This window comes from Phoca vitulina, unplaced genomic scaffold (genome assembly GCF_004348235.1).
Source record: "Phoca vitulina isolate PV1807 unplaced genomic scaffold, GSC_HSeal_1.0 scaffold31, whole genome shotgun sequence".
Taxonomy (NCBI): Eukaryota; Metazoa; Chordata; class Mammalia; order Carnivora; family Phocidae; genus Phoca; species Phoca vitulina.
Genome location: NW_022589734.1, coordinates 24,296,009 through 24,311,623, shown reverse-complemented (window position 1 = coordinate 24,311,623; position 15,615 = coordinate 24,296,009). Strand labels below are relative to the sequence as shown.

Genomic DNA, 15,615 nt, shown 5'->3' with positions numbered 1-15,615 from the left:
CCCCCCCCCCAGTCCGCTCCCGCACTCACGTACAGCCCCCGCCCCCTCCACTCCCGCACTCACATCCCGCACTCATGTACAGGCCCATCCCACACGTAACACCCCTCATTCTGCTGCGGGATGAGCAGTAGAGCGCAGCAGGATGTTTAGATCTTGTGGAAAACCAGGGACGGGGAGGCAACCACCTGGGACGTTTCCAAAAGGAACTCCCATTTTGACAGCGCCCTGTCCCTACTATAACGCTAATTACTGATTTCTCACGTAATTCCAAGAAAGCTGCAAGCAATGCAAAGAAGTCAGTTAAGACCAATTATTTTCCTCTTTGGCATTAGAACAAACACACTCTGGTCCAGACTGTGTAGCGCCCAGCACTCCTGATCAGAAAAACCTCAGGTATCAACATGCTATTTGGATTCTGTTAAGTTCATCAATATGTTTGTGACTTTTGGGAAGGTTCCTCTGCATGACAATGCAAATTCGGCTAGAATGACTCTCACACCTAGAGAGGAGGCCTGTCTTCCAGTGTAGACCCTGACATGAAATTTCTGTGGAATGTTATCACAGAATAACTTTGCAGATCTCTGCATTCTCGCTACAAAGTCATTTCTCAGGCCTCTTTCTGCTCTACAAATTGATAACTGCATGGCTTAACCCTACAGAAAAGAATTTCAGCCTGCCCTAGGCATTCGATTCAACAGAGGCTTTATACTGAGTCTCCTACCACCCCCTCTAGCCCACCACTGACCAACATAACAATAAAGCACTTTATATTCCACCAAAGAATATCATCCATGGTAGCCTTTGATCCATATAACAACCTTGTAAATGAAGGCTGGTTTTCACAAACCCATTGTATAGCTAAGGAAATCGGGTCTTGGAGAAGAGAAGTGACTTGCTTGAGCTCACTTAGCTGGTTAATGGAACAGGTGAGGTGGGGACTCAGATCTTCTGTTCCCTACTCCAGCCACCCTCTTCCAATGCCCCTGCCTGTTGTCCAGAGGAACGTCCTTTTCCTTTCTCTTTATAACCTACAGTTTTCATCCCCTGTTCCCTTGGGTTAATGGTACCCAAGGCTACCATGGTAGACGTTCTGGTGATGGGGCTGGTAGAAAGGGGAGAAAAAATGTCAGGGTAGGTTTGCAATGGAGCCTCTGACCACTTCTTGGTGTTCAGCCCAGCTCAGATCCTAAAACAGCATCTCCTTCCAAGTATCATGGCCTTCTGCACACCAAACCATATTCTTCAACATCTATCCTTCCCACGGCTTCAAATTACTACCTACATTCCAACGATTCTTAATCAAATGTTTATCTACAACCACCTATATAATTCATACCATACATACAAAATGCAGTCTAAGCATTTTCTACCATGGAAAGATGAATTGTAACACACCATCCTCCTCTTACCCTCCACTAAACAATAACTACAATAGCAAAATCAACCATGCTTGCAAAGTTTTGTTGTGATGGGACCAGACTAGATCAGAAATTTGAGAGTCTCCTTAGATTCGACCTACCTCAACCCCGTCCACCACATCTACTTCTAAAACATGTTAAATTTACTCCTACATGCTTCCTCAAAAGTAGAAATATGTCAGAAGATTATTCATTAGCACAGAATAGAAATCTCTGGGGGCGCCTGGGTGGCTCAGTCGTTAAACATCTGCCTTCGGCTCAGGTCATGATCCCGGGGTCCTGGGATCGAGCCCCACATCCAGCTCCCTGCTCGGTGGGAAGCCTGCTTCTCCCTCTCCCACTCCCCCTGCTTGTGTTCCCTCTCTCGCTGTCTCTCTCTCTGTCAAATAAATAAATAAAATCTTAAAAAAAAAAAAAAAGAATAGAAATCTCGAAATATCTGGTAACTGCTCAACTTGCTAGCTTCATTTCTTGTCATATTTCTATATTCCCCTTATAACTATTCCCATTCAATTACAGTTGTAGTTCCCTACATGATGGCCCAGGCTCTGTCTCCAGGCTTTGCACACATCATTCTCCTGGCCTGGAATCCTTCTTTTTCCCTCTGTAGCCAGAATAAATGGTCTATACTCCACACTCAGCTCAGCTCAAGCATTACCTGTCTGAAGAGACCTTCTTGCTCTTCTCCCCTTATGCCCTTTACACCCCAAGCTTTGATGACACTCTTTGGTAATCGTATAGCATCCAGTGGGGGCCTCAGAAATTAAATGTGTCATAAAATGGTCAAGAATGTAGCACCTTTTAACCACTTGGGGATGTGAAAGAACGCCTTTGAGAATCTGATGAACACCATCCAGAAGAATTAGTATAAAATTTTGCATGTAATTTTAGAAGTTCATGGAGAGCTAGAGGCACCAAACTCTAGATATACAACTTGTACGATGGCAATTGTGAAATCCTACACTTTATTGCCAGGGCCTAGCACACTTCTTGGAACAATCTCTAAAAAACATATGAAAGTATTATGAGCCCAGGGACTCACTGAATGTGGGTACTAAACAGTCCATCTTTTCTCTACTAATCTCTCTGTTGCATTTGTTTGTCTACCTCTGCATACTGTCCTAAATGCGGGTACTGAACAATCCATCGTTTCTCTACTAGTCTCTCTTTCTGTTACACTGATTTGTCTACCTCTGCATTCTATCCTAATTATGATATGCCTTAATATATGCCAGGGCAAGACTACCAACCATCTTGTTTTTCTTCATAAGTGTCTGAGCTATTTTTGAGCACTGATTTCCCATATATTCAGAATTAGCTTTGTCAATTTCTGTTAAAAACCTGTTGGAGTTTTTACTGAATTGTATCCAATAATAGATGAGTTTGGGAAAAACTGACATCCTGTGATACCGTCTCTTCTATCCATAAACCTGACACATAGTTTACTTTTAGACTTTCTTTAAAGACCTTCAGTCAAGTTTTATAATTTTTCATCATTGAGGTGTTAAACATCTTTTTTAAAATTTATTCTTAGGTACCTTAGATTTTTCTGTTGCTATTTTAAATGGTTAATTATTTCTAATGATATTTTTGAACTAATTGCTGCTGATATATAGAAATGCAATCCGTTTTTACATTTTGGTCTTTCTCCAGCAACTTTATAGTATTAATCCTAATAATGTACCTGCAGAATCTTTTGGGGTTTCTATGTAGACCATCATAAAATCATAAAATGTGCAAATCAGAATAATTTTCCTTCCTTCTTAATCCTTACAATTCTCATTTCTTTTGCTTGTCATATTGCACTGGCTAAGATCTTTAATATAATGAATAGAAATGGTGGTAACAGACATCTTTGCTTTACTCTTGATTTTAAAGAAAATGTTTTTATCTTTTCCCCCAATTTATTTAAAAAAAATTCTAGACCTACAGAAAAGTTGAAAGAATGAGATAATATCCATATCCTCTTCCTAAAACTTAGCGATTGCTGGGGCGCCTGGGTGGCTCAGTCGTTAAGTGTCTGCCTTTGGCTCAGGTCATGATCCCAGGGTCCTGGGATCGAGCCCTGCATCGGGCTCTCTGCTCAGCAGGAAGCCTGCTTCTCCTTTTCCCACTCTTCCTGCTTGTGTTCCCATTCTCGCTGTCTCTCTGTCAAATAAATAAATAAAATCTTAAAAAAAAAAACTTAGCAATTGCTAATAATTAGCAACATTTGTTTTCCTCTTTCTCTGGATCATTTGAAAGCAAGTTGTAGGCATCAAGACTCTTCCCTCCTAATTTTAAATTATTGGTTTTAGCTCATTAATTTCCATCCTCTCCTTACTTCTGATATTGGCATTTAAGACTATATATTTCACTCTAAGTACTAGTTTAGCTGAAGTTCAGAGGTTCCACTATTACTATTAAGATTATCATTTAATTCTGAATATCCCCTTATTTAAATCATGCTTTCCCCTTTGACCTTTGAGTTATAAGTAATTTTTAGGGGAGCCTGGTTGACTCAGTTGGTGGGTGTCCGACTCTTGATTCCCCTCAGGTCATGATCTCAGGGTCATGGGATTGAGCCCCATGTCAGGCTCTTCGCTGAGTGTGGAGCCTGCTTAGGGTTCTATCCCTCTCCCCCTGCCCCTCTCCTGCTCGTGTGCATGTGCTCTCTCTCTCAAATAACTAACTAAATAAATAAGTGTATTTTAAAATTTGTAAGCAATTGGATTTTTGCCTAAATTTTCTTTTGCTACTAAGTTTTAATTTGTTTGAAATGGGACCAGAGAATATGGTTTTTAAATATTTTTCCGATGTTCATTATGAGCTCCTTGGCATTTTTCATAAATATTCCAGGTATCCTTAAAAGAATTAATATTATTCTGGTCCACTTCATCAGAACTGAAAATTCTGTTGTTCCAATATTCTCCTTCTTTTAGTACTTAATCTGAAATGTTCATTTCTTTAATATATTCTTATTATTCTCTTTATTCTTTTCTATTGAAGTATGATTAACAAATAGTATTATATTAGTTTCAGGTGTATAATATAATGATTCAACAATTCTATACACTTCTCAGTGCTCATCAAGATAAGTGTACTCTTAATCTCCACCTGTTTCACCCTTCCCCCCAACCCACCTCTCCTCTGGTGACCACCAGTTTGTTCTCTATATTTAAGGGTCTGTTTATCTGTTCACTTTTTTTTTAAATTTGTTTCTTAAATTCTAAATATGAGTTAAATCATGTGGTATTTGTATTTTTCTGATTGACTTATTTCACTTAGCATTATACCCTCTAGGTCCATCCCTGTTGTTGGAAACGGCAAGATCTTACTCTTTTTTATGGCTGAGTAATATTCCAGTGTGTGTGTGTGTGTGTGTGTGTGTGTGTGTGTGTGTGTGTGTGTATCACTTCTTTATCCATTCATCTACTGATGGACACTTGGGTTGCTTCCATATCTTGCCCACTGTAAATAAAGCTACAATAAGCACAGGGGTGGATGTATCTTTTTGAATTAGTGTTTTTGTTTTCTTTGGGTAAATACCCAGTAGTGGAATTACTGGCTCATAGAGTAATTCTATTTTTAATTTTTGAGGACTCTCCATACTGTTTTCCATAGTGGCTGCACCCGTTTGTATTCCTACCAACAGTGCACGAGGGTTGCTTTTTCTCCACATCCTCACTCATACTTACTTACTTCTTGTCTTTTTGATTTTAGCCACTGTGTCAGGTGTAAGTTTTGATTTGCACTGTAGGTTTGATTTGCATTTCCCAGCATCTTTTCATGTGTCTGTTGGCCATCTGTCTGTCTTCTTGGAAAAAATGTCTATTCAGGTGCCCTGCCCATTTTAATCAGATTGTTTTTTTTGGCATTGACTTGTAGAAGTTCTTTACATATTTTGGATATTAACTCCTTATCAGACACATCTTTTGCAAATATCTTTTCCTATTCAGTAAGTTGTCTTTTTGTTTTGTTGGTGGGTTTCCTTTGCTGTGCAAAAGCTTTTTATTCTGGTGTAATCCCAAAAGTTTAATTTTGCTTTTGTTTCTCTTGCCTGAGGAGACATATCTAGAAAAATGTTTCTATGGCTGATCAAGGAAATTACTGCCTAAGCCTTCTTGTAGGAGTTTTATGGTTTCAGGTCTCACATGTAGGCCTTTAATCCATTTTGAGTTAATTTTTGTGTGTGGTGTAAGAAAATGGTCCAGTTTCATTCTTCTGCATGTGGCTCTCCAGTTTTCTCAGCACTATTTGTTGAAGAGACTGTCTTTTCCCTATTGTATATTCTTGCCTCCTTTGTCATAGACTGACCATAAAAGTGTGGGTTTATTTCTGGACTCTATCCTATTCCATTGATCTATGTGTCTATTTTTGTGCCAGTACCATTCTGTTTTGATCACTACAGATTTGTAGTACATCTTGAATCTGAGATTGTAATATCTCTAGCTTTGTTCTTCTTTCTGAAGACCACTTTGGCTATCTGGGATGTTTTGCGGTTCCATGCAAATTTTAGGATTATTTGTTCTAGTTCTGTGAAAACTGTTGTTGGAATTTTTATGGGGATTGCAGTAAATCTGTAAATTGCTTTGGGTAGTATGGATATTTTAACAATATTGGTTCTTCCAATCCATGAGCATGGGATAGCTTTCCATTTGTTCATGTCGTCCAATATTCTCTATCATTACTTTATTTAAATTTACTTGACCAATTACTGGTAGTCATTTTCAAAGATTTCTACCATAATAGTGAATTTGTCAATTTCTGTTTGTAATTGTGTCCACTTATCCTAATATACATGGAGTCGTAGGATTAGACACATACACATTGAAATTATATATTTCTGGTAAATTGGCTCATTCAATGATCTGTCTTATTCCCACTGATGCCTCTTCTATTCTATCACTAGATCTGGACAAGAGCATTCCTCTGGTGGGGAACTGAACCTTGTATTGCAGGATGGTTAGGTTCATTGCCACCTGCCCATGCTGGTGGCTGTGACAAACCAAAATAATCTCAATACTTCCTGATACCCCTCTAGGTGTGCAATATAACCCCCCGGTTTAGTGCCTCTGTTTCAGTGGTTACACGAGATACTTTAACATGGATACTCTACTTCCTGTCTAAAGCAGCACCATCCAACAGAACTTCCTGAGCTGATCAGTGATGACCGATAAGGGAGCCACCAGTCACACATAGCTATCGAGCACTTCAAACATGGCCAGTGCAACTGAGAAACTGAGTTGTAAGTTTTTAAAATTTGATGTTAATTAAAATTTAAATGACCACAAGTGGCTAACAGAGGATACACTGGACAATGCAGGTCTAATGCGGATGTCTTAAATCTTTTCTAGAATATGCCTAGGACCTTAGACTGTTTTTCCTCATTCCTTATTGACTTACTCGCTTCTAGTATTTTATTTCTTCTTAATTTTATAGCACAAACAGGGCATTAACACTGTTGATTATAGTCAGCGTTTCTCTTTACCCAAATTTGGCATTTTCCCTGCTTGTTATTCTTTCTTGCATCTCAGACCCTCTTTCTTTGGTAATTTTTCCTTTGTCCCAAAGTATATCTTTTTTTAAAAAAGATTTATTTATTTTAGAGAGAGAGAGTGAGAGAAAGGGGAAAAGGGGCAGAGGGAGAGAATCCTTAGACTCTCCTCTGAGTGTGTATCCCAACGTGGGGCTCGATCTCACGACCCTGAGATCACTACCTGAGCTGAAATCAAGAGTCAGATGCTTACCTGACTGGTCACCCAGTTGCCCCCAAAGTATATCCTTTAGGTGTTTATTTAGTATAGTCTAGTTAGAGTAAACATCTCAGTTTTTGTTTGGATGAAAATGTTTTCATTTCATACTTACTCTTAAAAATTAGGTTTTATTGGATATATCATTCTTGGTTTACACTATATATTCTCTCCGAAGCATGAAGATAGTCTTTTCATTGTCTTTGGCTTCCACCCACTGTTGATTTGGGAACTGTCTTGTTGGTCTTCATATTGGTCTTTTTTAAGTAATATGGCTTTTCTATCCCTCTGGCTCCTTGCAATATGTTCTCTTTGTTCTCAGTGCTTTTCATTTTTCATTATGTGATTCTAGACATGGATTTGCTTTTATCTATCTGGCATGGGTTTCACTGGACTTCCTGAATCGAAAGATTCTGATCCTTCATCAATGCCTGAAATTCTCAGCCACCATCTCTTCAAACTGTTACCTTTTGCTGTTCTCGCTTTCCTTCTGGAAATCTAAGTTAGGTTTATGGTAAACTTTCTCACTCTAACCATGTTTCTTAACTTTTCTTACACAGTCTTCATTTTGCTAGTCTATGTTATACTACCCTCAGACAATGTGAATTGAGCAGGCCCTGCATTTGAAATGTGATCATCAGATTTCACTTTGCATGTATCTCCCCAATGTTAGTTATGAGGGTCTATATTTCCTAATTGTAAAAATAAAACTAACAATACTCAGAAAACCTATATAATATTTGTAAATTGGATGAATATCCTTAACGTGGCGGCTACACTCCCGTATCTTGCAGTGAGCCAATAACTTGCTGTAATTCACCATAAGCAAATACAACTTCTACACTAAAGTGCACTGAAATCTTTCCTTTGCTTTAAAAAATAAGTATAGGGAAATAAGAAAACTCAGAGAACTCTTTTAGCCAAACTGAGTGAATACCTGCTAAAATGCCGTCAACACCCCTCAGGCCTCATTTCCTTAGTGAGTCTGAAATTTACCAGTGAAGTATTTCACAGAGTATGGCCGGGGTGAAATCATGAATTTCCAAGGCCAAAACAAGCACTCTAAAATTTAAGTCCAAAAGGGAAAAATGAAAGTTTCTTTTATGTTAAAACATTCAAATCCACTTATTCATCTACTATTACTCCAGGAATAAACGTTAGGATCAAAAAACAGGGAAAACAGGAAGAGAGTTGTCTTTTAAAAACACCTAAAACAGGCCGGTCCAGAGAAAATATCACCTCTTTTCAAAGAAGGAATTTCTCCAAACTTAATTGCTTTCTTCTCCTCCAGATAGTCTGCTGAGAAGGCTGGCTCACCTGGCCATTTCTATTGCTTTTCTGAAAGGTATTTCTGCAAGATGGCTCAGAGAGCTATTTGAACTTATTATTACCCAATATTCAAAATGTCTACCGCTGACCTTCATGCAGGACAATGCTTAGACACAGGGGATATTTAGCTGAGTGGCTTAGAAGAAGTTGATTCGTAGCAAGCTCAGCACACAATCCCAGGCCTACTTGTCCGGTTTTTTAAAAATTCACTATAATAAAATCTTATTTTTACAAAATAATCCATCCACATTAGCTTTTGCTAGTGCAACACATTAATTTTAAAGAATCTGGAAAATAGAGAAAGGGCTTTTTTTTTTTTTTTTTTAGCTAAAATGGATACTAGGAGTGAAGTAAATAAGGACCACTGTAGTTTAGTGAGAAAGTCAATACGGATTCTAATAAAAATTTTTTTCCTACATAATTTTAAGAAAATCAAGATCTTGAAAGGCTATATAAATAGACAAGTGGGCGGGGCAGCTGGGTGGCTCAGTCAGTTGAGTGTCTCACTCTTGATTTTGGCTTGGTTCATGATCTCAGGGTCGTGAGATCAAGCCCCACATCGGGCTCCTTGCTCAGTGCAGGGTCGCTTGTCCCTCCCTCTCTGCTCCTCCCCCTGCTCTCTCTCAAAAAAAATAAATAAAATCTTAAAAAATAGACAAATGGGGATTTTTTTTAAATAGTAAAATGATGTCCACTTGTTAGTAAATTGGAAGGAAACAGAGACGTGAGCTGCCTACAGTCTATTGAAAGAAGTCTATTGTACCCCTTACAAGGAAATTAATGAGTAACATTTAATTAAGAAATTGTGATTGAAGATTTGCTACGATTCATGCCAGACATTCCCAAAGGGAAGGGAACTTGGAACTAAAAAGGACTGAGAGCAAAGAAAACAAGTGAGTGTGGAATACAAAAACGGGCCACGGAGGAGCCTGGGACCTCCAAGACATGAGAACAGAGAGGAACAGGTTCTGACACTTGCAAATTAGGAAACTGCCGGAGAACACCGCTCGTACTGACAAGGGGCCAGACAGGCATCAAAACACGTGGAGAATGTCTATTTACAGAAAAATATTTTTGGTCCTAAATAGACGGACATCATTGCAGGCTTTGAAAAATTCAAAAGCCTTTTGCTTCAGACTTTTCTAATCCTCTCTCCTGACAAACATGAACAGATGAATACACTAGTACTGGTGACGGTGGGCAGCATGAACAACTGTCCGCACTGAACAGTCTGCAAATGTAGACGGAAGTATGAAACGGACCGTCTGACATAGAAATGGGCCAGTTACAGGCATTCACCCAACCTGGATTAAGCAGAAATTAGACCATAAATAATGCCGGCTGTGAGGTAACAGAAAATACGTATATTGCTCTCTGGCCCCGGTTCCTGGCACAGAGCTCCTGAAACCCTTGTAATTTCCTAATTGAGAGAAAACACTAGAAGCATCCTTTGTTCTAAAATTTCACCTGTGACCCTGATTCCTCACCTACGGCTCCTAAAACCCCTGTAATATCCCGGGTGCTAGGAGTGTCTTTTGTTCTAATGAGGTGACGCTGGGTGGGCTTCTGAATGGTTCCGGGTTGGTGGCTGGTCACCGAGAGACCAAATCACAATCAGAAGGTCTAAATTTTCGGGATTTTCAGCCCTGCTCCCCATTGTCTTGAGAAGGAAGAAGGGCTGAAGATGGAGCTAATGATCAGTCATGACTACATGAAGCTTCCAGACTGGTGAAGACGTGGAGGTGTGCGGGGAGGGGCGCTCCAGGACAGGAAGCTCTGCGCCCCCCCATAGACCTTGCCCTGTACACATCTTCCCTTGGGGTGTTCATCTGTACCCTTTATCACATCCTTTCACAAAGTGGTAAACGGGTTTCCTTGAGTTCTGTGAGCCGCTCTAGCTAATCCATCGCACCTGGGCAGGGTGTCGCGGGCAATTAATTACACAGCCAATCAGTCAGAAACACAAGGGGCAACCTAGACTTGTCGTTGGCGTCAGAAGTAGGGGTGGGGGGCAGGCTTGTGAGACTGAACTCTCAACCTGGGAGGTCTGAACCTTCTCCAGGTAGAGAGTGTCAGAACTGAGTTAAGTTGTTGGATGCCCAGCCGGTGTCCCAGAGAATTGCTCGGGGGAGGGGGGGGATGGGACTCCCACATATCTGGTGACCAGAAGTGTCAGAGGCAAAGCGTTCTGCGTGAAAGCAAAGGAGAGACACACACAGGTGGGCAGAGGTTTCCAAATACACTGGTAGATCCATATAGTGAACGACTATATGAAATGATGATTATTCACATATCTTGTATTCATGCCATTGTACCAAATATAAAAACTATTACAGCATAACCACATATATATGTACAATTGCGTGTGTAGACACAGAACGTTTGGAAATTCACTAAAATATTAAGAATGATGCTATCTCTGAGATTTCAAGTGATTTTTTACTTTCTTTTATACTTGTTAGTATTATTTAAACATTCACAGACTAAGTTTCACTTTTTAAGTGAGAAATAAATAGCAACAAAGATACTATCCTTCTTACATACTGTATCCTTCATGGAAGATAAAACAAGTGCCATTAGGTAACAAATAATCTGGCAGAACTCTGTACCAACCAGCCGATCCTTTTTCTGCCCCTTCGTCTCAGAACGGATGCAAAATATCCACATTAAATAAAATAAAGACAACACGCAAGAGTCTCTCCATATTACATGCACAGGAAGATAAGTGGGGCTTAAACTCCTAAATAATCCACAACATTTTATCCATCATTAATTTAATTTACAAGCGGAGTAGTTATCATGTTGCGAAGTTATTACTGAGTCCCACATTAAATCCCTGTGAGCTGAAGCAATTTCGTTCTCAGAAGAAAACAGACCAAATAATTATAGAAATTTAGACAAGTTTTTTAAGGCATCCTTGAACAGGCACATTGGAAATGAGGACAACCTTCTGAAGGTACAACTTCTCTGTGTAGTTGTGTTTTGAAGTTACCTTAAGAAAAATCTAGTCTTAGGTTACATTTCAGAGACTTTCTTTTTTCCCCCCAGCCAGGGAGCCTGCGGACAAGCCTCTGCTACTCTGGGGTGCCTTGTAACTTCATCTAACTCCCTTTCCTTGTCTTTCAACCAGCTCCTTGTAAGGACTGCTACCTCTTCACCTAGAGGGAGACTCTCCACAGCAGCCGCTTGTTGGCACTGTAAACGGAACGCCTGTCCCCCTGGCTGTTCCCTAAATCAAACGTAATGCCAGAAGATATTTTTTCCTAAAGCAGACTTCTCTTTCTGCCTTGTAAGTAGAAATCCATTATTCCCTCATCAATGGTGACTCATAAAATGCATTTAGAGATTTACCATCAACAATACGAATTCTCTAGGTCTTACTTGATCTCATTAGGTAAGAAGCTATGTGCACACTTATAACCACAGCTAGAACAGACGCAGTATTCGATCTTCACGACCCGTGCATGTGCGTGGGCGCACGCACAGACACAAATCTCTAAGACTAAGTCGCTACGGTATGAAATGCAATCACACATGGTTGTCATAATGATTTCATTTTCCAAAACAACAGAAACTCCACAAACCTTCAGTTGTTCATCTACAACTCTTGTCACTTCTCCAGCCATTGATTCCAGGGTCTCTTGAATGGGACCGGATAATAAGCCACTGGTTCCTGCCCAAGACGTCCCCCCGACATGGTATAAGTTTGGTAACAACTGTAATAAAAATACAAATAACGTCTCTGTAACTATTTAAACAAGCACCAAAGTCACTGCAGAGTTAGTGAAAAGGGTAAGAAATATTATTAGAGAGAATCTGTTCTTGATCAAAGGCTCTTTATACAGATTAATAAACTGGGGTTCAGGACCAGTATGTTACCTCCGTGCCTCTTGATGTCTTCCTCTGGGATATGAAGGTGTTTGCTGCTCAAGATCCTCCTACTCACAACAGTCGAGGGCTGTGTGACCAAGAGCAGAGCCAGGCCCAGGCCCCAGGTTCTCAGACCCCCGTTAGTCTTTTCTCCATGAATTCACATTTTGGGGACCAAATTCTAATTTGAAAGAAGCTTCCTTTTAGAGGTGACAGAGGGGAGTGTCATGCTATCAGCTTAGAAGTAGAATAATTTTAAATGAGCCGCTGCCCAAGTAAACGACAACTCTACCTCTCAGTTCTTCAGGGCCCGATGATATCCCTTGTCACCACATGGGACCCCTATTTTTTATTCTATATTTTGATGACCGGTAATTAGCCCGGGGAACAGAAAGGAGGCAAAGAGGAACTCCATTCACTCTGCCACTTGTTAGTCACCTTGACATTGGGTAGAAAGCTAAAAAAAATTGGAACTAGTTTCTAGAATTGAAGTTCAAAAAAGCTTTTCATTATATAAGACGCTCACGTAGCCTGAAGTGAAACTCACCGTTTTAGAGTTCTTCGCATCACGCATGAGCCTTTCTGCAGACTTTAAGTCTTCCTGGACAGCGTCTCCCACACAATTTCGTAAAGAGTTGAGATGGTCCTGTACTTTCACACATATTCTGTCAATCATCTGCTCCATGCCATGAAAATGACGGCAAGCATCCAAGGCAGCGTGGCCAATATTCAGACAGAAGAAAACAGGGAAGGAATGAGGACAAAAACATCTTCTAACTGGAACATTTGCGAAGGTAGCTTATATATAGCCAGTTATTAATTTATCTGTTCATATCAGCAGCCTTTGGCAACATTAACTCCAGTAAAACATCTCAGGGACTTCAGTCCTTTTTCCTGCCTTAGGAAATGCAGCATGTAGAACAGAAGTGTGCCCTTCTGGATGATTCAGAATTTCGTGGCTACTCCGTGACACTTAGCTAGATAGTAACTCTCCTTCATTAATTTTTATTGAGTACCCTCTATATCAGACATAGTGCTAGGTACTGAGGAAACAGAGAAATGGACTGTGTAGTCTGGCGACGGTTGAAATGACTACAAGATGGTGCCCACAGCCAGTTGGTCCCAATATTACAGAATCATAACATCCCTGGAAATTAATATTTTTAAAAATATTTTATTTACTTATTTGAGAGAAAGAGTACAAGCAGGGGGAGCGGCATGCAGAGGGAGAAGCAGACTCCCCATTGAGCAGGGAGCCTGACTCAGGGTTTAATCCTGGGACCCTGGGATCATGACCTGAGGTGAAGGCAGATTAACCAACTGGGCCACCCAGGTGCCTGGAAATTAATATTTTTAAAACTAATTCAATTATAGCAGGTGCTTTTCCACATAAATTAAAAGCCACCCCTCCCCAAGAAAAGCCAAGTTGAAGTTCTTTTAACACAGGCAATAATAAAGTTGACAACATTTAGTTTCTATTCCGTGAAAGCCCCTCTCCCAGGTTAATTACATCTGAATCATTTTCAGTTACTCCATGGACTTAAGCGTGAAGCCCAGAGGGAAGTGGTAGATCACTACTGTAGACAAAAAATACCACAGACGAATACCACAGATGCAAGATTATATCCTTTTGCATTTGCATTTATAGAGAGAAGCATGAAGAAAGCTAAGAATTCTAAAGAAAGAGATAAACAGTGTGATTTACAAAGTTTCTCCAGTATTCTGATCAGAACTACAGCCTATTTCATGTTCTTAAAAAATTATTAATTCTTCCAGAGACCTCAGATATCCAGAGTCCCATCCCATCTGATCACTCACTCAGAAGAGGTGGCAATCTAGTAATATTTTTTATTTAAATTCACACTTGCTCTATTTTGAATTATCTGATCTAACAACTACAGGAAGCCAAAGTCAGCCCTCTTTCCCCCATAAATTCTGCAATAACAGAAACTTGGCTACACCACTCAGAAGACTTACGGTCTGAATACAGAGCGGCAGTATCACCATCCCTCCTGCCCTCCTCTTCTAGAAAATCAGGTTCATAACATCTACCCCATTTCTTTTTCTAGTGTATTATGAAGACAACCCAGTAAAGTAACACCACTCACAGCACTCATTCCCTTGAGACAGGGTCACTAAGTCAACATTATTGTACATTAAGAACAGCTCCTATTCCTATCAAATGTCCTGAGGTTACAGAAGTGAAGGACCCAGAGCTCCCCACAGGAAAAAGAAGTTCTATGAATAATGCTCCTTACTAAAATCTAAGCATGTCAGGAGCGACCATATCTTAACTTGATGCATTTTCACAATGCCCTGCAGAGAACCAACTATATGTTTTAAAATATCTTCTTAATTGATGTAAATTCTAACTCTTCTCTTGTATTGATCTGTGCTTCCTAAAGCAAAGAGTCATCCATAATTCAGATCTTACCAAGAAGCAATACTTAATTTCAAGAGACAAGTAAACCAAATACTAAGAAAGGAACTGATACAAAAAAAAATAAAATAAAATAAAATAAAATAAAAAGAAAGGAACTGATACACGTCTGAGGCCACACAGGACTCATTTGAGAGGCAGGTGGATGAGGCATCATGAAGTTGGTCATCCTTAATAATCGGGAGGCCAAAGAGACTCCTGAAATGTGTGTCATGAGGCAGTCACCAAGGACACCCTGTAGATCAATCGCAGGCTCTCTTCCACGGGACGATCTAGCACACATCTCAACACAGGTATCTCTTCTTCCCTAATCTGTTATTCTTCAGGCTTCACATTCCCGGGTCCTCTTGCCATTCTACTATGGTGATAATCTTACAGTCCCCAGCCCTCTCCCCACCCCAGGCCCCTTCTCTGAATTGTCTCTTCCATCTTGGACCTTCACGAAATACACCCCTCTCAATAAAATAGATTGTGACACAGGAGGAGGGGATCGGTAAGCTGAACAGGGCCAGCACCTTCTTTACTGTAGCAAATAAACTTCCATTAATGTGGTACCGGTCAAACTGGCTTCTCTGGCAGCTAAATCACACCACTAACTCATGTCACACTTGTTGGTGACTACTTAGGTTTTTTCAAATATACTGGGTTATTATAGAACCCAAGATCAGAACTTAGAACTCTTTTTTTTTTTAAATAAGAGAGGTTGTTTATTTTTTTTTAAGATTTTATTTATTTGAGAGAGAGAGAGCACAAGAGGGGGTAGGGTCAGAGGGAGAGGGAGGAGCAGACTCCCCGCTGAGCAGGGAGCCCAATGCGGGACTTGATC

General features: G+C 40.1%; 1 protein-coding gene across 13 annotated transcripts in view; it reads right to left on the bottom strand.

The window, feature by feature from the left end:
- The window catches only part of CARMIL1 (capping protein regulator and myosin 1 linker 1), a 306,714-nt gene that overhangs the window by 70,660 nt on the left and 220,439 nt on the right, over positions 1 to 15,615 (bottom strand). For all 13 annotated transcript variants that reach the window (XM_032424759.1, XM_032424754.1, XM_032424755.1 and 10 more), the window contains 2 exons: positions 12,897 to 13,025; positions 12,064 to 12,195 (listed from right to left, as the gene is read on the bottom strand). In XM_032424759.1, coding sequence (XP_032280650.1) covers positions 12,064 to 12,195; positions 12,897 to 13,025 — 261 coding nt within the window. The remainder of the gene's footprint in view (positions 1 to 12,063; positions 12,196 to 12,896; positions 13,026 to 15,615) is intronic.